Here is a 26,491-nt window from a genome sequence, read left to right on the forward strand (position 1 = left end):
GATTGTGGTGCAGTGTAAGTAGGTTATAGACTTGTCCCAAACCATTAGGAATATCCCAGTGGGTGACAACAAAGGGGCTGTTATATTAATTTAATATCCTGACCCTGTTTCCCATTCCTTCTGCATCTCCCATCACACCGGGGGGCTTAGGGACCGTCTATTGGGGTCAGATGTGGTGACAATGGTTTTGTGTCGGAGCCGCAGACCTAATAATAAACAAACTATGTCTTATTTTTATCCAGTATTTCTAGAGAACTTTGAAGCAGAAGTCCTGGTTTTTATTGCAGCGAGTTCTCCATCAGCTTCTCAGTCATACAACACCCGACCCATCAGCCATTGGTTCCTGCACCCATCTGTCACCCAATCAAACCCTCCCTCTCGCTGCAGAACTACACGTCTCTGGGAATTGTGGTGTCTGGTTTTTAGTCTCTATTACAGAATGACCAGTGTCAGACTGGGGGGCCCGGGGCCCCAAGGACAGATCTGGGCTGGCCCACCGGGTTTTTTCCCGGTATCCGCCGACCCAGTCTGACACTAAGAATGGCTGATTCTAAGCAACTTTTCAATTGGTCTTCATTTTTTCTCTTTTATAGTTTTTTTTAAACTACTTCATCTGACTCTTCCTAGTTTTCAAAGGGGGGGGGGTCACTCAGGGTTGGATTGGGGGGCTCGGGGCCCACCGGGGCTACTGCTCCAGGCGAATCCGCGCAAAATATTTTACCGTGACAACCGACAAAAGGAGGTCGCGCATTAAGAAGCAGATCTGAGTGTGGATCTGGGCTGGCAGGGCCCTCTGCGTTTTTTCCGGCCCAGTCTGACCCTGGGGTCACTGACCCCATGTAAAAACACATTCTCTGTAAGGCTACACATGTATTGTTATTGCTACACAATTCTAAAGGTTTACACATGTATATATCCAATTTCTGCCTGTATATTGCACATTTCATGTTTACATATTTATTGTGAATTTTTAAGTGCCTTTTTGTGATCTTTACTAGCTGGAGCCACGTCATCTCGTCTCACTGTATATTCGTATACTGCTGCGATGACAATAAAGTTTACTTTGACTTTTTATAACTAGTCTTTCTATTCAGACCTCTCCTATTCATATTCCAATTAATGCATGGTTGCTAGGGTATTTTGGACCCTAGCAACCAAATGGCCGGAACCGCAAACTGGAGAGCTGCTAAATAAAAAGCTAAATAACTCAAAACCACAAATAATAAAAAATGAAAACCAATTGCAAATGAATATTAAAATCATACTAACCGTTAATTTAAAGGTGAACAACCGATTTGAAGAAGAGATAAACCCCTCATAGGGCTCCATCACTCTCTCCAACTGAACCCGATAGACACCCCAGAACAGACTTGCTCCCCAATAACTAAAGGCTGTTCTGGGAGTACCGTCTGGTGGAGAGGGGCCAGCGGCTCACCCCAAGTTGGAGATAAGTTGCCGAAGTTTGTTTTGCCTTAAGGGTGACAACATTAAAGGGGAAGTATATCTTATTTGCTAACAAAATTAATATGTTCCTTACATGTTAACTAGAACCCATTCAGCTTGTCTATTGCTTCCTATGAGTGGAGCGGTCACCCTAAGACCCTATGGCACACTGCCCCCCAGTGGTCAGATTATTAGATCAAATAAATGTTATTAGCAGCACTAAATTCCTTTTTTTTTAACCCCGTGGCCCACATGTTCTTTCAACCACCAGCTGAATAAAAGAAACCTTTATTATTACGACTCATTTTATTAATGGACTTGATGGAATGGGCCCATTATGCTGCACTACAGAGTCGGACCTGGCAAAGCTCAGAATTAGATGTAGTGTCCCCCGTCCCCCCAGGCAAGACAAGTGATCAGAAGACTCTGAGACAGTCAATTCTTTTCTGCCTGACCTCCCCCCGACAATATCTGCTGTGGGACTGACAACAATAGGGTTACCCCCTGGCTATGTTTGCCCCCCACACACGCACTTTCCTTTTGTTTGGACTTCAGCCTTCACTATACAGGGAATGTCAGCTGTGGCTATATATATATATATGGAATTATTTAATGAACTGCTCTGACTCAGGGCCACAAGGAGTTAATGGTTAAGGTGGTTTGAATATAAAAATCCAGAGTTGTCTGTGGCCCATAATCACTCACAGATCTTCTTTCTAACCACAAGCACAAAAAACATTCCTAGGGGATCTCACTCGGCGTAAGGCAATGCTGCTGCCAGTCTCGGCGCCTCAGTCTCCGGGTGCAGACGGTTGACAAAAAGCCATTCTTTTACACAAGGGAGCAGTTTATGAAAGAAGCCGACAAAGAACTGGGCCATGGAGCTAGCACTCTGATGCACTTTAGCAGATGAGGCAAAAGAGAATCCGGAAACCGATGCTCCTACAAGGGACAGAATTTGGTCTTTCATCCACTGAGGAGCATTAGACTAATCCTCTGAACACTGGGTGTCCTTGGCACACTAAGGTTTCCTTGGGACATGGGGCTATCCTTGGCATATTAAAGTGTTCTGGGCACACGGGGCTAGATATTTGCACACTAAGGTGCCCTCAGGACACAAAGCTATCCTCGACTATTCTTGGCACACAGCTATCCTTGTCACAAGGGGCTGTCCCCTGCATGCAAAGATGCCCACATCGCATGGGGCTATCCTTGGCACATAGGGGTGCATACAGGGCTAGCTTTATGCACACTGAGGTGCCCTCCAGACATAGAGCTAGCCTTGACTATTCTCAGCACATGGCTATCCTTGGCACAAGGGAATCTCTAGAGGGCCCACAGCGCATGGGTCTATCCTTGGCACACTAACATTTCTTTGGGACATGGGGCTATCCTTGGCACATTAAAGCATCCTGGGCACACGGGGCTAGCTTTTTGCACACTAAGGTGCCCTCCAGACATGGAGCTAGCCTTGACTATTCTCGGCACATGGTTATCCTTGGCACAAGGGGCTGTCCCCGGCACACTAATGTACCCACAGCGCATGGGGCTATCCTTGGCACACTAAGGTTTCCTCAGGACATGGGGCTATACTTGGCACACTAAGGTTTCTTTGGGACATGGGGCTATCCTTGGCAAATTAAAGTGTCCTGGGCAGACGGGGCTAGCTATTTGCACACGAAGGTGCCCTCAGGACATGAAGCTATCCTCGAATATTCTTGGCACAGAGCTATCCTTGACACAAGGGGCTGTCCCTGGCACACAAACGTGCCCACAGTGCATGGGGCTATCCTTGGCACACTAAGGTTTCCGCGGGACATGGGGCTATCCTTGGCACATTTCAGTGTCATTGGCACATTGGGCTAGCTTTTTGCACACTAAGGAGCCCACAGGACATGGTGCTAGCCTTGACTATTCATAGAATACCGCTATCCTTTGCACAAGGGGCTGTCCCTGGCACACTAAGGTGCCCACAGCGCATAGTTCTATCCTTGGCACACTAAGGTTTCCTTGGCACATGGGGCTTTGCTTGTTCTCCTCTGTTAATCATCAAAGTCCGAGAACACAACACAAGTGACTCCATAGGTGCTTCCATCCCATTCCAAGCTTTATACATGGATGAGGTTAGAGATGGTCAGCTCTTTGGTACAACACTGGGTGCACTAGGGCAGGGAGACTCTCTAAACCCCAGCAGCCTGTAGGTGCTCTTAACTTACAGTATATCCAACGACTGCAGTTTCACATCCTTAAAAAGTCGAATCACATGATATTGTGCAACAGCAGCAAGAACCTAAATGCGGCAACAGCGTTTCAAGTGTGAAAGCAAAAAATAACTACAAAGTTGCACACAGACACGTACACACACTCATACTCACTCATACACGCACTCATACTCATACTCACACTCATACTCACACTCACACTCATACTCACTCCCACGGTGCAACATGTCACAGAGAGCAGATACAAAAGCAACAACAGTCTGTGATTCATATTCCCCCAGGCAGAGAATAAGCGATCAGACAGCAACTCCCCTTTAATAACTCCTTGTATCTCTGCCAACCAACAGGGCAGCTCCGTGCACAACACAACATGATGGGAGCGTCCCCATTAATAACACCACCACCCTGTGACTTGACCTTTATTATTATCATCATCAATGAGACTGTAAAATGAGTTGCAGTTGCCCTTTTTAATTGTCCTACTGTCTTTTTTGTAGCACCCTCTGGTCGCTAGGCCTGCTGAGCTTAGCAACCAACCATTTATTTGGATAGGAGAGTTCACCAACACAGTGTAACCATACAAATTGAGTTTTCCAACCAACCTGCTGTGCAGTTGCCAGGGACACAGACCCTAGCAACCATTTTTTTTAGACCAACTGCAACTTATACTTCTATCTGCATCCCAGAAAAGTTGATTTTCCGATTTCTCTGCAGGAAGAGAAGCCAAATGTGCATTCATGGCTCAAGCATCTCATCCTCCTACACTGCCGGCAGGGAACAAAACAAATTCCAGCCCTGGAGACTGGGAATGGGAAGGATTTCCTTGCCTCATGGGCTGGAAGTAGAGGAGGGGGGTACCCCATAAATCCAGGGGTCCGTAGTAAATAAAGAATCTATTTACACACAATTTTCTATCCCCCTTTTAAATGCCTGTGATGTGCAGTTCAACAACAGCAGAGAATGTATCTACAATATACCCACAATTTTCCAACCAGTCTGCCTGATGCCCAGCAGATGGAAACGTGTGCCCATTAATTGCAGATTGCAGCAGAATACTGAACGAGGGGGGCACCTCACCCCCAATGCCGCATAGACCACACTGCAGACACTCATTTTCCTACAGCAGCAATTGGGGATCATACAATTCACATATAAGCTCCGGGCAGCAAAGGGTGGACAATAAAACAGGGCAATTATTAGCATATAAAAATCCTGGCACAATAAAGGGCATTAGAGTGTCAGCTCCAGCAACATACTGACCTGAAAGAGGCTCCCGTATGGAGTGTTTGTCGCTCAGCAGATGTCCAGGATCTGCACTGAATCCTTAATGATCCCCCACACACTGGCCAATTCCCCCATTCCATGGACAGACTTCATTGCAGGCTTTTTAGGACAACCCTCCCCTGCTCTCCACATTGCTCACTGATAATCACATTCCACTGGGGAGGGAACATATGGTCGGGGCCCTTAGTAACCGGCTGTGATTGGTGAATGTGCTTCCTGCTCATTGGACAACAATTGCTGCCATTGTGCTGCCCCCCTGCCGAATTTCTTAATGAAGGGACCCCCCCCCCCTCCCCAGTCTGAAGGACCGGCCGGCAGGTGCTACTTTATTGTCATTTAAATGAGGAGCTTGTTTGCAACATAAAGGGAGGGACCTCAGAGAGGAGAATTAGTAATGAGTACATAGGGACGGCACAGCCGGAGAGCTGCCAATCAATAGGGAGGTTTATATTGATCAGCAACAATGAATGGATTTATCTGCTTATGTGTCACCGTCTGTCTAATTGTGTATTTATATTACTCATCATAGTACAGATATGTGTCCTGGGTACCCCTGGAACTATAGCAGGGTGACACCCCAATGTTTCTATATATCTGTAACCTTGTTATGAGCTAATGGGGCCCAGTCTGAAGGTCAGTTAGGGGGATATTTGGGGTGAGTGTTTATTTGTACCCTGGGTACCCCTGGAACTATAGCAGGGTGACACCCCAATGTTTCTATATATCTGTAACCTTGTTATGAGCTAAGGGGGCCCAGTCTGAAGGTCAGTTAGGGGAGATTTGGGGTGAGTGTTTATTTGTACCCTGGGTACCCCTGGAACTATAGCAGGGTGACTGTTACCCCAATGTTTCTATATATCTGTAACCTTGTTATGAGCTAAGGGGGCCCAGTCTGAAGGTCAGTTAGGGGGAGATTTGGGGTGAGGGCTTATTTGTGCCCTGGGTACCCCTGGAACTATAGCAGGGTGACTGTTACCCCAATGTTTCTATATATCTGTAACCTTGTTATGAGCTAAGGGGGCCCAGTCTGAAGGCCAGTTAGGGGGAGATTTGGGGTGAGTGCTTATTTGTACCCTGGGTACCCCTGGAACTATAGCAGGGTGACACCCCAATGTTTCTATATATCTGTAACCTTGTTATGAGCTAAGGGGGCCCAGTCTGAAGGTCAGTTAGGGAGAGATTTGGGGTGAGTCTTTATTTGTACCCTGGGTACCCCTGGAACTATAGCAGGGTGACTGTTACCCCAATGTTTCTATATATCTGTAACCTTGTTATGAGCTAAGGGGGCCCAGTCTGAAGGTCAGTTAGAGGGAGATTTGGGGTGAGTGCTTGTTTGTACCCTGGGTACCCCTGGAACTATAGCAGGGTGTCACCCCAATGTTTCTATATATCTGTAACCTTGTTATGAGCTAAGGGGGCCCAGCCTGAAGGTCAGTTAGGGGGAGATTTGGGGTGAGTGCTTATTTGTACCCTGGGTACCCCTGGAACTATAGCAGGGTGACACCCCAATGTTTCTATATATCTGTAACCTTGTTATGAGCTAAGGGGGCCCAGTCTGAAGGTCAGTTAGGGGGAGATTTGGGGTGAGTGATTATTTGTGCACTGGGTACCCCTGGAACATTGTAGTTGGATGACGATGGCAAATGCCTATCTCTTAGCAGCTGTTAATGTTATTGAAATAAATACAATCAGAGTAAAGGAATACAGATACAAAACTGTCCATCAGTAGAGAAGAGGGAAGTCATTTCGGTTTATAGCGTTTGCCTGTTATAACTGCGCAATCATTGTATAACTTCACAAGATAATATTATTATTTCCCAGTTTTTCATTTTCTAAGGAAGAATTTAAATTTCCAAGTATTACATCCAGTAATGCAGCCAGCCTAGAATTCATTAAGACAACATTGCGACCGGACCGAAGAGCTTGCAATCTGAATAGAATGCAAAAGGGGTTACATTGATTCTTAACACACAATGAGCTATACCCTCCTACTGTACTGTCTAAGGCAGGGGTCCCCAACCTTTTTTACTTGTGAGCCACATTCAAATGTAAAAAGAGTTGGGGAGCAACGCAAGCATGAAAAAAGTCCCTTGGGGTGTCAAATAAAGTCTATAATTGGCTATTTGGTAGCCCCTTTGTGGACTGGCAGCCTACAAGAGGCTCAACTTGGCAGTATACTTAGTTTTTATGCAATTAAAACTTGCTTTCAAGCTTGGAATTCAAAAATAAGCACGTGATTTGAGGACCCTGAGAGCAACATCCAAGGGGTTGGAGAGCAACATGTTGCTCGCGAGCTACTGGTTGGGGATCACTGGTCTAAGGGAATCAATATGGCACCTCCTCCTCCCATATGTATAAATACAAATATACAGAGAAGGAATGTTCTGGGCACACAATAAGCTATACCCTCATACTGTACTGTCTAAGGGAATCAATATGGCACCTCCCTCCTCCCATATGTATAAATACAAATATACAGAGAAGGAATGTTCTGGGCACACAATAAGCTATACCCTCATACTGTACTGTCTAAGGGAATCAATATGGCACCTCCTCCTCCCATATGTATAAATACAAATATACAGAGAAGGAATGTTCTGGGCACACAATAAGCTATACCCTCATACTGTACTGTCTAAGGGAATCAATATGGCACTCCTACCCATATGTATAAATACAAATATACAGAGAAGGAATGTTCTGGGCACACAATAAGCTATACCCTCATACTGTACTGTCTAAGGGAATCAATATGGCACCTCCTCCTCCCATATGTATAAATACAAATATACAGAGAAGGAATGTTCTGGGCACACAATAAGCTATACCCTCATACTGTACTGTCTAAGGGAATCAATATGGCACCTCCTCCTCCCATATGTATAAATACAAATATACAGAGAAGGAATGTTCTGGGCACACAATAAGCTATACCCTCATACTGTACTGTCTAAGGGAATCAATATGGCACCTCCTCCTCCCATATGTATAAATACAAATATACAGAGAAGGAATGTTCTGGGCACACAATAAGCTATACACTCATACTGTACTGTCTAAGGGAATCAATATGGCACCTCCTCCTCCCATATGTATAAATACAAATATACAGAGAAGGAATGTTCTGGGCACACAATAAGCTATACCCTCATACTGTACTGTCTAAGGGAATCAATATGACACCTCCTCCTCCCATATGTATAAATACAAATATACAGAGAAGGACATGGTCGGACTGGGAGGCATGGGGCCCACCGGGGCTACTGCCCCAGGGCCCCCTCCAGCCGCCACTGCCGCTCCGGAGTGCTGCAGGGGGCTAGTGCGCATGCGCACAAACGCGGCGCCTCGTTTGTGCGCATGCGCAGCCATTCTATTCCACCGCGACCCCAAACAAAGTGGGGTCGCGCCGCCCCACTAAGTAGCGGATCTGGGCCGGCGGGGCCCACAAGAGCCCGGGGCCCACCGGGGTTTTTCCCGGTATCCCGCCGGCCCAGTCCGACACTGGAGAAGGAATGTTTTGGGCACACAATAAGCTATACCCTCATACTGTACTGTCTAAGGGAATCAATATGGCACCTCCTCCCATATGTATAAATACAAATATACAGAGAAGGAATGTTCTGGGCACACAATAAGCTGTACCCTCATACTGTACTGTCTAAGGGAATCAATATGGCACCTCCTCCTCCCATATGTATAAATACAAATATACAGAGAAGGAATGTTCTGGGCACACAATAAGCTATACCCTCATACTGTACTGTCTAAGGGAATCAATATGGCACCTCCCTCCTCCCATATGTATAAATACAAATATACACAGAAGGAATGTTCTGGGCACACAATAAGCTATACCCTCATACTGTACTGTCTAAGGGAATCAATATGGCACCTCCCTCCTCCCATATGTATAAATACAAATATACAGAGAAGGAATGTTCTGGGCACACAATAAGCTATACCCTCATACTGTACTGTCTAAGGGAATCAATATGGCACCTCCTCCCATATGTATAAATACAAATATACAGAGAAGGAATGTTCTGGGCACACAATAAGCTATACCCTCATACTGTACTGTCTAATGGAATCAATATGGCACCTCCTCCTCCCATATGTATAAATACAAATATACAGAGAAGGAATGTTCTGGGCACACAATACTGATGCTGTACTTATATATAGATATATATATATATATATATATATATACAGACGTCAGCGTAAGTCTCATAATGTGAAACCAAGTGACTGCTGATACAGACAAAAGTGACATTTATTTCAAGCACTCTTCACCCATTAGGGTCTGACCACAGAAATGCAGAAACAGAGAAAAGCTGGGGGTGGAAGCAGCTGGACATGTTTCACTGTTACTTATCAGAACAGCAATGTTGTTTAGTTGCAACTCCCAGCACCCTAACTGGGAGTTTTGGTTTAACATCACCCAAGAATAAAAGTGCAGGATACTCACAGAGCCCCATAGGTGCGGGTGAACTGTACCACTCATCCCTTCACACTGTCTCCTGTATATGGGGCAGCAGCTGAGATGCCAGGGCGGCAGTTACACGCTCAGCTGGGCAGCAACTGTCAGTTACCCATCAGGCACAAGCTCGGCGATGTAGGAAATGGTGCATTTTGAAAAGAACCATTTGCAACCACAGGAAATATATGCAAGAGAGTTTCAAAACAAGGCGGAAGCAGCTCCCTGGGTCAATGTTTTTCGTGGATTGTCTACATCCCCATTAGAGTTCAAGGCCCCCAGCCCTAAATCAGCAGCCAATTGTTCACTGACAAAAGTATTTAAGTGTTCCCGGCAATGGCTGAATACAGGTGCGTCCCTCAACCAAGCCACAAAATGTATAAGACATACACACTTGCTGCTATGTAATCTTCAACCAATAGGTGTCTCACCTGTTCACTTTGCTGTACTCAATAGGCCAATTCAGATGATAACAAGTGTGGTTAGAATGGTGGTATATCTGTGCCTATATATTATACACTTACATTATGTGCATATATGATATGGGGGTGACAGAGGAAAGATGGGGGGCTGTGCCTATATATTATACACTTACATTATGTGCATATATGATATGGGGGTGACAGAGGAAAGATGGGGGGCTGTGCCTATATATTATACACTTACATTATGTGCATATATGATATGGGGGTGACAGAGGAAAGATGGGGGGCTGTGCCTATATATTATACACTTACATTATGTGCATATATGATATGGGGGTGACAGGGGAAAGATGGGGGGCTGTGCCTATATATTATACACTTACATTATGTGCATATATGATATGGGGGTGACAGGGGAAAGATGGGGGGCTGTGCCTATATATTATACACTTACATTATGTGCATATATGATATGGGGGTGACAGAGGAAAGATGGGGGGCTGTGCCTATATATTATACACTTACATTATGTGCATATATGATATGGGGGTGATAGAGGAAAGATGGGGGGCTGTGCCTATATATTATACACTTACATTATGTGCATATATGATATGGGGGTGACAGGGGAAAGATGGGGGGCTGTGCCTATATATTATACACTTACATTATGTGCATATATGATATGGGGGTGACAGGGGAAAGATGGGGGTATATCTGTGCCTATATATTATACACTTACATTATGTGCATATATGATATGGGGGTGACAGGGGAAAGATGGGGGGCTGTGCCTATATATTATACACTTACATTATGTGCATATATGATATGGGGGTGACAGGGGAAAGATGGGGGGCTGTGCCTATATATTATACACTTACATTATGTGCATATATGATATGGGGGTGACAGGGGAAAGATGGGGGGCTGTGCCTATATATTATACACTTACATTATGTGCATATATGATATGGGGGTGACAGAGGAAAGATGGGGGGCTGTGCCTATATATTATACACTTACATTATGTGCATATATGATATGGGGGTGACAGAGGAAAGATGGGGGGCTGTGCCTATATATTATACACTTACATTATGTGCATATATGATATGGGGGTGACAGAGGAAAGATGGGGGGCTGTGCCTATATATTATACACTTATATTATGTGCATATATGATATGGGGGTGACAGAGGAAAGATGGGGGGCTGTGCCTATATATTATACACTTACATTATGTGCATATATGATATGGGGGTGACAGAGGAAAGATGGGGGGCTGTGCCTATATATTATACACTTACATTATGTGCATATATGATATGGGGGTGACAGAGGAAAGATGGGGGGCTGTGCCTATATATTATACACTTACATTATGTGCATATATGATATGGGGGTGACAGAGGAAAGATGGGGGGCTGTGTCTATATATTATACACTTACATTATGTGCATATATGATATGGGGGTGACAGGGGAAAGATGGGGGGCTGTGCCTATATATTATACACTTACATTATGTGCATATATGATATGGGGGTGACAGGGGAAAGATGGGGGGCTGTGCCTATATATTATACACTTACATTATGTGCATATATGATATGGGGGTGACAGAGGAAAGATGGGGGGCTGTGCCTATATATTATACACTTACATTATGTGCATATATGATATGGGGGTGACAGGGGAAAGATGGGGGGCTGTGCCTATATATTATACACTTACATTATGTGCATATATGATATGGGGGTGACAGAGGAAAGATGGGGGGCTGTGCCTATATATTATACACTTACATTATGTGCATATATGATATGGGGGTGACAGAGGAAAGATGGGGGGCTGTGCCTATATATTATACACTTACATTATGTGCATATATGATATGGGGGTGACAGGGGAAAGATGGGGGGCTGTGCCTATATATTATACACTTACATTATGTGCATATATGATATGGGGGTGACAGGGGAAAGATGGGGCTGTGCCTATATATTATACACTTACATTATGTGCATATATGATATGGGGGTGACAGGGGAAAGATGGGGGTATATCTGTGCCTATATATTATACACTTACATTATGTGCATATATGATATGGGGGTGACGGGGGGAGGGAGCGGATCTGTATTTACAGTATAATATACACCTATGACAGGATCAGGTTTCCATTGCAGACCCCCCAGGAAACTAAATAAGAGAAAGGAGCCTTTATAAATCACAAGGTCTGGCTCCCCCTGCATTTCATGCTCATAAATAAATGACAGAAAGGAACGCGCCATCTCCAGGGTGTTAGAGGGGTGTCACAGAGCTCAATGCATTTCCTCTTTCCCTTGTAGATAAAAGCACTTCATCTCTTGAAAAGGACCTTTTGTCCACAAATCCCCTGTGTGAGGGGGGCTGAGCCGGAGCACATGTCTCTAGAACCCGCTTATATAAAAAGAACGTTGAATTGCTGAGCCCAAGGGTTTTTCTGTTGAATCGCCTGAGTCGGAGCCAAAATGCCACGTAAAAGGGGCAGCGAAAAGTACAGTGAACGTTCCTGAAATATAACTCACACATTCACTATATTAATCCAGCCCTAAGGCTCCTTTTTATCTGCCTTATCTTATATACAGGTATTTCTAGGATTCGCCTGAGGGCAAAAGTTACCAAGTACAAAGTAACACTGATTTATATTCCTTAATATATGATAAATCTATGGGGATTCCCCTGTACAAAGCACAGCAGGAACAGCCCCTAAGTTTGCTCATAGTCTGTACAGAGAGATCCCATAAAACTATGGCAGCATAGGTATTCCTCTGTACTAAGCACAATTCAGCAGGAACAGTCCCCTAAATTTGCTCATAGTCTGTACAGAGAGATCCCATAAAACTATGGCAGCATAGGTATTCCCTGTACTAAGCACAATTCAGCAGGAACAGTCCCTAAGTTTGCTCATAGTCTGTACAGAGAGATCCCATAAAACTATGGCAGCATAGGTATTCCCTGTACTAAGCACAATTCAGCAGGAACAGTCCCTAAGTTTGCTCATAGTCTGTACAGAGAGATCCCATAAAACTATGGCAGCATAGGTATTCCCTGTACTAAGCACAATTCAGCAGGAACAGTCCCTAAGTTTGCTCATAGTCTGTACAGAGAGATCCCATAAAACTATGGCAGCATAGGTATTCCCTGTACTAAGCACAATTCAGCAGGAACAGTCCCCCAAGTTTTTCCAGAACATAAAACAATATTTACCATAAGCCATGCTCTGTGATGGGTTCAATTAAGGAAATAATTGTGAATCTGGGGGGCCGTTAATAATAACCAGACCTGACACATTTCAGAGCTAAACCACTAGATGCCGACGTTGTACAGACAGAGAGGATTATATATAAATATATATTTAGATGAATTCTGTTCCTAGTTATTATCGTGTTTCACACAAAGGAACAAAAGTGAAAAACTGAAGCTTTGCATGAGATTCATTATATCAGTCTCAGAAGCTTCTCACTTCCTGGTCAGTCACTTTGTCCGAGGGAAGAGGTTTCTGTGACACTTGGGAACAGAGACCTCACAGGGGAATTGAGATGCCACAATAAATGCAGTTGGTCCATGAGACACAGGTCAGACCCAGGGGCCCCTGCAAAGCACAAACTCATGCTGAGCAGGGCCGAGCCAGGCTGGCCACAAACCCTAGGCAACCCAGCGGGCCGGCCATCCCTTCCCCACGCATGTGCCCGACCACGACTATGGGGGAGATTGATGGAGGGGAGGGAGGGGAGGGAGGGGAGGGAGGGGAGGGGAGCGGAGATCGACGGAGGGGAGGAAAGGGAAGGAGGGGTGAGCGTCAGGGGGGAGGGGAGACGAGGGAGGGGTGAATGACTGAGGGGAGGTGAGGAGGGGTGAATGACTGAGGGGAGGTGAGGGAGGGGTGGAGTGACGGAGAGGAGGGAGGGGAAAGTGACGGAGGGTTAGGAGGGTAGGAGACGAGGGAGGGGAGAGAGGGGGGGAGGGGTGAGGGACGGAGGGGAGGCAAGGGAGGGGTGAGCGATAGGGAGGAGGGAGGGTAAAGGGACGGAGGGGAGGAGACGAGGGAGGGGAGAGAGAGGGGGAGGGAGGGGTGAGCGACGGAGGGGAGGCAAGGGAGGGGTGAGCGACAGAGAGGAGGGAGCGTAAAGGGATGGAGGGGAGGAGGCGAGGGAGGGGAGAAAGAGAGGGGGAGGGAGAGGGGAAGCACCTGAGGGGAGACAAGGGAGGGAAGGGTGAGCAACGGAGAGGAGGGAGGGGAAGGTGACGGAGGAGAGGGGAGGGATGGAAAGTAAGGGAGGGAGGAGAGGGGAGGAGATCGACGGAGGAGAAGCGAGGGAGGGGTAAGCGACAGAGAGGAGGGAGGATAAAGGGATGGAGGGGAGGAGGCGAGGGAGGGGAGAGAGAGGGGGAGGGAGAGGGGAAGGGAGGGGTGAGCGCCGGAGGGGAGACAAGAGAGGGAAGGGTGAGCGACGGAGAGGAGGAGGGGAAGGTGACGGAGGAGAGGGGAGGGAGGGAAAGTAAGGGAGGGGGGTGGAGATCGACAAAGGGGAGGTTAAAGGAGGTAGGGTAGAACAATGGAGGGCTGAGTGATAGAGGGAAGCAAGGGGAGTAAGACTGAGGGACGCAAACTCATGCTGAGCAGGGCCGAGCCAGGCTGGCCAGACACCCTAGGCAACCCAGCGGGCCGGCCATCCCTTCCCCACGCATGTGCCCGACCATGACTATGGGGGGAGATTGATGGAGGGGAGGGAACGGAGAGCCGACGGAGGGGAGGAAAGGGAGGGAGGGGTGAGCGTCGGGGGGGAGGGAGACGAGGGAGGGGTGAATGACTGGGGTGAGGTGGGAAGGGAAGGCAAGGGACGTGTGAGCGTTAGAGAGGAGCGAGGGTAAAGGACGGAGGGGACTAGACGAGGGAGGGGAGAGAGAGGGGGAGGGAGGGATGAGCAACGGAGGGAGGGGAGGGAGGGAAAGTAAGGGAGGGAGGGAAAGTAAGGGAGGGAGGGGAGGGAGGGAAAGTAAGGGAGGGAGGGGGGTGGAGATCGACAAAGGGGAGGTTAAAAGGAGGTAGGGTATGGAGGGCTGAGTGATAAAGCAAAGCAAGGGGAGTAAGATTGAGGGATGCGAACACAGATTCAGGTTTGTCAGAAAACAATTTTAGAGGTATCTGCCCATTGCGCCCCCCCTATCATTGTGCCCTAGGCAGCTGCCTCTTCTGCCTACTCCTACTCCCGGCCCTAATGTTGAGCCTCACACTAATAGCAGGAGGGAGACTGAGCAGGTGTGTGCGCCCCTAAAGTGATAATTGTTACATTTATCAGCACCAACATATTCGACAGCGCTGTACATAAGGGAGCACAGCAATGGACTCACACAAACCAATACAGTAGTCAATGAGGGCAATGAGGCATAAGCATTTTATTTCTACACCTGTCCTTTTAAAATTGGAAAAATATCCTCACCTGGATTCCTACAATTTCCATATCACAAATATGGATCCAGGGAGTTCTCTATAGACTGAATAGTTACAGAGCAATAACCCGGGGACAACAAACCCAAATCTTTTATTGGGAACCTCGGCGCATTCTCCTTTAAGGGTTCGGCCCAATTAGAACCAGAGCAGAAAGCTGAGCCTCTGAGCAAGTGGTTTAAATAAAGGAAAAGGAAAGTATAAAAAAGCTATTGAGAGGGGCAGCGGGGGGCCCGGCTGCTCAGGAAGGGAACTTTGCATGAGAAATAGGGGCAGGATCTCCTGTAGAATAAAGACCCCCAGATAATAACCCACTGGAATGGATCTTTGTTTTGCCTTTAAAAGGAAAAAGCAAAGGGAAAGATTTAAAGTGAATAAGTGAAAGAAGGAAAAGTCAAGTGTTTTCTACAGGAGGCGCTGCCTAAGCTGAACCCCAACACTGCAGTCTCCCCCTTAGCTCTGCAATGTCAGACAATTAATGCCGCTACACGGGGTCGTCTCCTGAATAAACAGTATCACAGCGGAGTGTCCTGCTTGTAGTGTGGGGGTTCTATTGGGGTTCCAGACTCACCACTTTAACCACCCACCCACCACTTTAATCCTCCATTGACATTTCCCCTTCATCTTCTAGTCTCTCATGCCAACCACTTCCCAGTTGCTACGGTAAATCAGACCCTAGCAACCAGATATTTGTATTTTTCCTGCTGCAAGATCAGCTGGAGGGAGGGATTTTTTTTTTCATACAAAGCCAATGCTGCTGCAGAAAATACACAATACGCGGAACCTGCTCTGGGTTCCCTAAATAGCAGCGCGACTTGAACGTTGTACCAGGAAATGTCACATTTCTTTACTGGAATCAGGAAGAGTTGTTTTTTTTTGGGGGGTTTGAATTGTAGCAAAACTGGTTCAAATCTCTGGGGTTTTATAGATATATAATGTTATTCTAAGCAAAAACAAGGCTGTTCCTGCTGGACAGGTGCTCTCCTTGCAGTCAGACGATGATGATATTCCAATTAACAGAAAATCTCTGGGAACAGAAGAGAATTCTCTGCCTAATCTTCCACCTCCCGTCCCATTTATATTAAACACATAAGTGTGAACCCCCCACAGTCCTCCTCAGTGTTGGTTTGGTAAAACTCTATTTTAAGTGTTATGTGACCTTTAATTCTGTTGCGTCATAACTCATCCTATCTGATCCCCATTGTAAGCAGCAGTCCTGTCCTGCTTTATGGCAGCTGAGATTCTAGCTATCTGTATAACAGAACATTCTGTCCCAGTGGCTGCACAGATCCTATCTGATCCCCATTGTAAGCAGCAGTCCTGTCCTGCTTTATGGCAGCTGAGATTCTAGCTATCTGTATAACAGAACATTCTGTCCCAGTGGCTGCACAGATCCTATCTGATCCCCATTGTAAGCAGCAGTCCTGTCCTGCTTTATGGCAGCTGAGATTCTAGCTATCTGTATAACAGAGCATTCTGTCCCAGTGGCTGCACAGATCCTATCTGATCCCCATTGTAAGCAGCAGTCCTGTCCTGCTTTATGGCAGCTGAGATTCTAGCTATCTGTATAACAGAACATTCCATGCTAGTGAACCATATTTAAGAACTGCAGGTTACAAGAAGTTCTCATTTCTATCTGTCAGTAAGATATAGACCAACCATAACATGTACCTTTGCCACGGCACGTGCGGCGCTGTCTCCCCTGGCACCACGGAGCCGATGAAATGGCGATTCCTGAATGAAGCGATGACATTGGAGCGAAGGATAATGCGACTGAATTTCCAAAACAAACATCCACAGAGACACGGCTCAAAAACAATAAAGGGTCAGAATCAGCAGAAATCCAGCAAGAAATTCAAAAGTGGTGCTGTGTCCGCTGATTAGAATATTCTCATTAAACACCATCACGTATCAGAGGATAAAACGTGACGAAGATCGAAGAAACAGCACATGTGCCAAAAGCAGGAAGGTGAGTTTATTAAATCTATGGAGTTGGACCTTCCCACAAACAGACACCTGAGAACCATTCTGGGACCATTACAGGATCAACCTGCTCGACAACAATAAAGAGATAAAGCAAATTCTATATAAAAACTCCCTGGTATGTATTACACAACATTCCCTTGTCACCCCCATATCATATATGCACATAATGTAAGTGTATAATATATAGGCACAGCCCCCCATCTTTCCTCTGTCACCCCCATATCATATATGCACATAATGTAAGTGTATAATATATAGGCACAGATATACCCCCATCTTTCCTCTGTCACCCCCATATCATATATGCACATAATGTAAGTGTATAATATATAGGCACAGCCCCCCATCTTTCCCCTGTCACCCCCATATCATATATGCACATAATGTAAGTGTATAATATATAGGCACAGCCCCCCATCTTTCCCCTGTCACCCCCATATCATATATGCACATAATGTAAGTGTATAATATATAGGCACAGCCCCCCATCTTTCCTCTGTCACCCCCATATCATATATGCACATAATGTAAGTGTATAATATATAGGCACAGCCCCCCATCTTTCCTCTGTCACCCCCATATCATATATGCACATAATGTAAGTGTATAATATATAGGCACAGATATACCCCCATCTTTCCTCTGTCACCCCCATATCATATATGCACATAATGTAAGTGTATAATATATAGGCACAGCCCCCCATCTTTCCCCTGTCACCCCCATATCATATATACACATAATGTAAGTGTATAATATATAGGCACAGCCCCCCATCTTTCCCCTGTCACCCCCATATCATATATGCACATAATGTAAGTGTATAATATATAGGCACAGCCCCCCATCTTTCCCCTGTCACCCCCATATCATATATGCACATAATGTAAGTGTATAATATATAGGCACAGCCCCCCATCTTTCCCCTGTCACCCCCATATCATATATGCACATAATGTAAGTGTATAATATATAGGCACAGCCCCCCATCTTTCCTCTGTCACCCCCCATTTCATATATGCACATAATGTAAGTGTATAATATATAGGCACAGATATACCCCCATCTTTCCTCTGTCACCCCCATATCATATATGCACATAATGTAAGTGTATAATATATAGGCACAGATATACCCCCATCTTTCCTCTGTCACCCCTATATCATATATGCACATAATGTAAGTGTATAATATATAGGCACAGCCCCCCCATCTTTCCTCTGTCACCCCCATATCATATATGTACATAATGTAAGTGTATAATATATAGGCACAGCCCCCCATCTTTCCTCTGTCACCCCCATATCATATATGCACATAATGTAAGTGTATAATATATAGGCACAGCCCCCCATCTTTCCTCTGTCACCCCCATATCATATATGCACATAATGTAAGTGTATAATATATAGGCACAGATATACCCCCATCTTTCCTCTGTCACCCCTATATCATATATGCACATAATGTAAGTGTATAATATATAGGCACAGCCCCCCATCTTTCCCCTGTCGCCCCCATATCATATATGCACATAATGAATGCAACCGGAGGCCTCAAGGGCCATATATGATCCTCCAAGAGATCCTGAAACTCTATGGCATCTCCCTCCCAGAATCCAGTTGTAAAACCATATGCAGAGAACTAGCTCCTGGGACAAGTTAGAACTAGAACTAGAGGGGTGTGTCTGGATTTCAGCGACTGAGGGATTTATGAGATGCACCCAAACAAGATATCAGGCAATTAATTTTATTAAATAGACCAAGAACTGATTTTTATCTCTGCATAAAACTGCTTGATGGTATTAGGGCTCCCTCTAGTGGCCAAAGCTTTATCTCTTTTTAAAAGGACTTATATAGTCAATGGTGAGGGCCAATTATACCCTGTTCCATATATTTGGGGAAGGATGATTATACAACAATGGGCTGCTCTCTTGTCATTGACATGGTGGCAACCTTGAAGTAGTGGGGCTCACAATCAGATCAGCCTGACATGGCCCAGAACATAGTTTAATCTCATTTCCAGGGGGCAGGGCAGATGTTTCAGCACTAAATCATACCAGACGTCAACATCGTCATCTGCTATCCATTTCGTAATTAACTAAATACCACAGAAGGTAACATTTATGGAATGCTGCTTAGCCTGTCTTTACAATAAAAAGTAAGTAATTATACCTGAATACAATGCGTAATATTATGGGATGTAGATAATATTATGGACGTATACTTTATAATCTCTTGGGCTCCCTGCTCTTTACTCCTGCATCATTCCCCAGTCACTAGACAATGAGCAATCACCTCTGGTTGCACTTTAAAACATCTTATCTGACATGTATAATTAAATACAAAAATTAAATATACTAAATTTTAATGACAAGGGTCTTCCAAGCAGGTGGATACCCAATATGCCTAGAATTACCCAAGTATATGGCATGCAGAAACCCTTAAATGCATATGGATTTTAAAAGCTGCACTTTATTTAAGAAATAAATCCTAAAGAGTAAGATTTCCCTAGAAAACTATATATTTTTAGAACCTTTACATTCTGACAAATTCAAAATGGGAAAATAAGCACTTCTACTCCAAACTACAAAACTTTTGATTAAAGTTGTAGTTATCATGAAATTTCACTTTATAGCATCTGCTCACCTACATATCTACAAGGGTAAAACATACAACATATGAATACCAGGGTCAGTCTTCTTCTGAACAGTTTGATACCTGATATATACCTAAAATTATTAAACAGAAGATCCCTGGCATTTATATTGATGATGTTTTAGCCTAGCACCCATTGACTCCTGACAGATAGTAGACTGTATATAGAAATTTTAATGTAATTTTTTTTAAAAAATGGATTATTTTAGCAAAGTTATGCTACTTTTTGGTACTTTGAAGAAGAAAAACATATTAACCCATTGTGTATTTTTCAAAAATACATGGTTCTCTGGGGTAAAATTACTCTTACAGGCTTTTATTACACATCAAACTCATGGGCTTATTTTGAAGGAGGAAAATGTCAGCCCTGAAAATTGGCGTGCCTTACTTTTAATTTTGGGGTCCCTGCATACAAAATACTTGGGTAAGCCTAAAGATATTGGGTATCAAACAACTCAGAAGACCCCTGGCATTCATATTTAGGATGTATTATATCTGTAACAAATGAGATATATGGGATAATATGCTACAAATGGCAAGCTTTGGTAGAATGAACCAGAAAGACATATTTACTCATTTAACATTTGACAGAATTTTCCAAAATGATATTTTCTGAAGTTAACTTGCTGTTAAGGGCATATTTGGCCATGCAATCTAATGTACATTGATTTCTTGAGAAGTGCTTCCTAGTGGTTGCTACTGGAAGTTTTTGATCTATACAGTTTATAAAACTGTACACATTAGGTATTGGTTCCATTGGGAGGTTTCTCAATATATGTATTTTCCTTTAGATTAAATTTCCCCACCTAGTATGCCCCGTAAATGGAATGGAATTATGTACCAGCATGATCTCTTTAAAGCCAATCAGCGTTTTGGTTTCCAGGGAGAGTGAATGTTAACTTAATACTGTATCTAGTGCAACAGGTACAGTCAATAATGATTTTGTAACACTGTTATGTGATCGGGGTTAATGGTTAAAAAGGAAGTTTAGCTTAGTGCTGTAATATAAAGAGTCAATGAGTAACCGGATGTCTACATATGACTTTTATCCTGCTTTCATCATGTATAGCAGCTCTCAGGGTGTAACCTAATAGTTATGTTCTGGGCACACAGTAAGCTATACCCTCATACTGTACTGTCTAAGGGAATCAATATGGCACCTCCTCCTCCCATATGTATACATACAAATATACAGAGAAGGAATGTTCTGGGCACACAATAAGCTATTCCCTCATACTGTACTGTCTAAGGGAATCAATATGGCACCTCCTCCTCCCATATGTATAAATACAAATATACAGAGAAGGAATGTTCTGGGCACACAATAAGCTATACCCTCATACTGTACTGTCTAAGGGAATCAATATGGCACCTCCTCCTCCCATATGTATAAATACAAATATACAGAGAAGGAATGTTCTGGGCACACAATAAGCTATACCCTCATACTGTACTGTCTAAGGGAATCAATATGGCACCTCCTCCTCCCATATGTATAAATACAAATATACAGAGAAGGAATGTTCTGGGCACACAATAAGCTATACCCTCATACTGTACTGTCTAAGGGAATCAATATGGCACCTCCTCCTCCCATATGTATAAATACAAATATACAGAGAAGGAATGTTCTGGGCACACAATAAGCTATACCCTCATACTGTACTGTCTAAGGGAATCAATATGGCACCTCCTCCTCCCATATGTATTGTATAAATACAAATATACAGAGAAGGGATGTTCTTGGGCACACAATTAAGGATAATCCCTACTGAAATGCAGGTTATGTTTCTCTATAAAACAAGGGAATTCCTATTGAATAAAGGTTCCTTGGTTAATGGACAACCGCAGAGCAAACACGGGCCACTGGGAGCAGATAATGAGACTTGGCCTTGAGTTCACAGACAATTGTGTCATTGTAGGAAGGGAAGAGACAGGAAGAATATTGACTGTCCCACAGGATATCACTCTCCTACGTACCCAATATTCTCAGGGGGACCCCAATTATATCGTTTCTTGGGTGTTCCCAGATTTTAGGGGCTTATATGTAATCCACCCATTACTGCAGGTTGTTGGGTAAAATCCTCTGTGTGCAGAGACAGGCGATGCCATTAAAGTGACTGGCATGAGACACAGAGGCATTAGGTGCTATTGGCATTTTCTCTGCTGGAATTAATAAGAAAACACAAAGTCTGACAGACTCGGATTCTTTGTAGCAGGCGAATGAATAGAGGAGGGAAGGGCAGGGCATGAAGCTGCATTAAGTGACAATAGAAACGGTTACAGGTCCCCGAAGTCTCAAAGTAGCCAATAGCAACTGCCAACAAAACCAACAATAGCACATGGCTTTAAAGTAACAAATATCCCAAGATAAACTCATGTTCCACAAAGAGCTGCACGGAAATAATTCATCTATAGAGTTACGACCATGTAAACTAAGGCATTGTAAGCTCAGAGATCCCATAAAACTATTCCCTGTACTAAGCACAATTCAGCAGGAACAGTCCCCTAAATTTGCTCATAGTCTGTACAGAGAGATCCCATAAAACTATGGCAGCATAGGTATTCCCTGTACTAAGCACAATTCAGCAGGAACAGCCCCTAAATTTGCTCATAGTCTGTACAGAGAGATCCCATAAAACTATGGCAGCATAGGTATTCCCTGTACTAAGCACAATTCAGCAGGAACAGCCCCTAAATTTGCTCATAGTCTGTACAGAGAGATCCCATAAAACTATGGCAGCATAGGTATTCCCTGTACTAAGCACAATTCAGCAGGAACAGTCCCTAAGTTTGCTCATAGTCTGTACAGAGAGATCCCATAAAACTATGGCAGTATAGGTATCACCTGTACTAAGCACAATTCAGCAGGAACAGTCCCTAAGTTTGCTCATAGTCTGTACAGAGAGATCCCATAAAACTATGGCAGCATAGGTATTCCCTGTACTAAGCACAATTCAGCAGGAACAGTCCCCTAAATAAGCTCATAGTCTGTACAGAGAGATCCCATAAAACTATGGCAGTATAGGTATTCCCTGTACTAAGCACAATTCAGCAGGAACAGTCCCCTAAATTTGCTCATAGTCTGTACAGAGAGATCCCATAAAACTATGGCAGCATAGGTATTCCCTGTACTAAGCACAATTCAACAGGAACAGTCCCCTAAGTTTGCTCATAGTCTGTACAGAGAGATCCCATAAAACTATGGTACATAGGTATTCCCTGTACTAAGCACAATTCAGCAGGAACAGTCCCCTAAGTTTGCTCATAGTCTGTACAGAGAGATCCCATAAAACTATGGCAGCATAGGTATTCCCCTGTACTATGCACAATTCAGCAGGAACAGTCCCTAAGTTTGCTCATAGTCTGTACAGAGAGATCCCATAAAACTATGGCAGCATAGGTATTCCCTGTACTAAGCACAATTCAGCAGGAACAGTCCCTAAGTTTTTTGTGTGTATTTGTACAAAAAACACACACAGTGGATGGAATATAGCAGCACTGATAATAAATGAGGCAAAATACTAAATAGTGAATGTGGAAAAAGATTTGAAGAATCTATTCAGTTAAATCTGCATCAGCTGATTGTGCCAATCATGTTTGTCTCCAAGCCCAACCAGTTATAGAGTCACTAACACAGACTTAGCCCCAGGGGAATTCCTGGTTATGGGAAACCTGTACCTCTTATAGTTAATTAACTGTTGGAATGCAAGACATTACATGCATAATAACACAGAGATGCAGAGAAGGTAATATTATAGATGGGGGAGAGAAGAGGGAGGATGGGGGAGAGTAAGGCCAAACAGTTGGGGAGAAAAGGAAAGGAGAGGGGATGAGAGACAGAAGGAGAGAAGGGAAAGGGGGTTAGGGAGTAGAGAGACAAATGGGTTGGGGAAAGGGGATTCAATAGTAGGAGAGAGGAAGGAAGGTCAGGCAGGAGCAGCACAGCAGGTAACACACACACAAGCTGGAACTCATCACTGGCAAATGAACAGCATCAAGAATTCAAGATAATAATCAAGTCATCCATTAAACGGAAAATAAAACTGATATTTTGCAAGACAGAACCTGTATTTATTGAGTAAATAATATATTGCTGGGCCTTGGAGCAGAATGAGGCATTGGCACAGCCATAGGGGAAAGATGAACTTAGTACCTGTGCCAGCTCTATCTACATACCCTAGACTCTAGGGTATGTAGATAGAGCTCATCCCCTCTCCTTTCCTTTCCTAGGGCCTAGAGACTGTAAGCCAGCTCGGAGCAGCTCCTATGACTGATCCCCATTGTAAGCAGCAGTCCTGTCCTGCTTTATGGCAGCTCAGATTCTAGCTATCTGTATAACAGAACATTCTGTCCCAGTGGCTGCACAGATCCTATCTGATCCCATTGTAAGCAGCAGTCCTGCCCTGCTTTATGGCAGCTGAGATTCTAGCTATCTGTATAACAGAACATTCTGTCCCAGTGGCTGCACAGATCCTATCTGATCCCCATTGTAAGCAGCAGTCCTGTCCTGCTTTATGGCAGCTGAGATTCTAGCTATCTGTATAACAGAACATTCTGTCCCAGTGGCTGCACAGATCCTATCTGATCCCCATTGTAAGCAGCAGTCCTGTCCTGCTTTATGGCAGCTGAGATTCTAGCTATCTGTATAACAGAACATTCTGTCCCAGTGGCTGCACAGATCCTATCTGATCCCCATTGTAAGCAGCAGTCCTGTCCTGCTTTATGGCAGCTGAGATTCTAGCTATCTGTATAACAGAACATTCTGTCCCAGTGGCTGCACAGATCCTATCTGATCCCCATTGTAAGCAGCAGTCCTGTCCTGCTTTATGGCAGCTGAGATTCTAGCTATCTGTATAACAGAGCATTCTGTCCCAGTGGCTGCACAGATCCTATCTGATCCCAATTGTAAGCAGCAGTCCTGTCCTGCTTTATGGCAGCTCAGATTCTAGCTATCTGTATAACAGAACATTCTGTCCCAGTGGCTGCACAGATCCTATCTGATCCCATTGTAAGCAGCAGTCCTGCCCTGCTTTATGGCAGCTGAGATTCTAGCTATCTGTATAACAGAACATTCTGTCCCAGTGGCTGCACAGATCCTATCTGATCCCCATTGTAAGCAGCAGTCCTGTCCTGCTTTATGGCAGCTGAGATTCTAGCTATCTGTATAACAGAACATTCTGTCCCAGTGGCTGCACAGATCCTATCTGATCCCCATTGTAAGCAGCAGTCCTGTCCTGCTTTATGGCAGCTGAGATTCTAGCTATCTGTATAACAGAACATTCTGTCCCAGTGGCTGCACAGATCCTATCTGATCCCCATTGTAAGCAACAGTCCTGTCCTGCTTTATGGCAGCTGAGATTCTAGCTATCTGTATAACAGAACATTCTGTCCCAGTGGCTGCACATATTCTATCTGAAGTTTTTTATATAATGAAACATTATCCCCCTTTAGCTTTCAGGTAACACAAGTACCAATAAGACACAAACGCACACATTAATGATAAGGTGGAATAACAGTTAAAGGTGTTGGCATTTCAGAGGCTGATTATTACACCTGGGTGGATCTCAGTTTTCCAGCAAGGAGATTGAGCCCTAGGGAGCTGTTTACCTACAGAGTTTAGGGAATGTGGGACGTGTCACTGCTGGTAACATTTAGCCTGGATATAACTGAGCTCTCTGAGACATGAAATAATGAACCTCCCTACTCACAGGTAAGTGATATGTGAATATACAGAATTCCCAGTCTGTAGCTGAGGAACCCCCAAATCCTCCCCTGTTTCTCAGGAATAAGACCGGAGAACCAAGTTCCTTTGGTTAAGTCCATAGTCCCACTTATACCCCCCAAACTGTCAGGTTACCTGTTTGCTGCCCATTCTCCCCCTGTGGGTGCACAGAGAGCAGCAGGGAGGCAGTTACAGGTCCCGGGTTGGATTTTCTCCGGATTGCCATCCTCCTGAATCCCTCTCCGTTCACTCCTTCCCTCTTAGGGGGGCCGCACTCCCCTTCACCCCCAGAAATCATATAATCCATGAGGTCTCTATTCCCAGAAACTCCACAGGCAAAATCCAGGCACCATGTTTTACCAAAGCAGCTGCGAGTCCTGCATAGAAAATCCCAAGGTGTCTCTGCAGGCAGGTAAGCGGCTCAGCACCTTAGCAGGAATGATTGACAGGCCTGGGAGGGATGGGTGTGTGCAAGCCACGCCCACAGGAATGTTTGGGAAACGCCCCCCATTTTTGCAAAACCACTGATCTGAATTAGACAGTAATAGGGATACAAACAAAGTACCTGCTGCTTTCTCTCTCTCTCTCTCTATATATATTAAAGGGGAAGTAAAGGTTAAAATTAGATATTAGTATGCTGTATATCATGACATTCTAAGAAAGTTTGCCGATGCTCTTGAATTAATTTAAACTGTTTTTTTTTGTTTTTTTTAAGCTCCTGCCTGTCTGGTTGTTAATTTTCTTGTCTCTAGGCGGCAGAATGAAAGTGAAAC

At 44.5% G+C, this 26,491-nt stretch overlaps 1 protein-coding gene across 2 annotated transcripts in view; it reads right to left on the reverse strand.

The window, feature by feature from the left end:
* fgd4.L (FYVE, RhoGEF and PH domain containing 4 L homeolog) overlaps window positions 1–26,142 on the reverse strand; it is a 69,306-nt gene extending 43,164 nt beyond the window's left edge. Inside the window, exon 1 of one of the 2 annotated variants that reach the window (XM_041585846.1) lies at window positions 25,854–26,142. In XM_041585846.1, coding sequence (XP_041441780.1) covers window positions 25,854–26,025 — 172 coding nt within the window. In that variant the 5' untranslated portion in view covers window positions 26,026–26,142. Of the gene's footprint in view, window positions 1–4,925; window positions 5,103–25,853 lie in introns of those variants that run through there. The other variant, XM_041585848.1, reaches the window with a different exon arrangement.
* Between the last annotated feature and the right edge of the window lie 349 nt (window positions 26,143–26,491).

This window comes from Xenopus laevis, chromosome 3L (assembly GCF_017654675.1).
Source record: "Xenopus laevis strain J_2021 chromosome 3L, Xenopus_laevis_v10.1, whole genome shotgun sequence".
NCBI lineage: Eukaryota > Metazoa > Chordata > Amphibia > Anura > Pipidae > Xenopus > Xenopus laevis.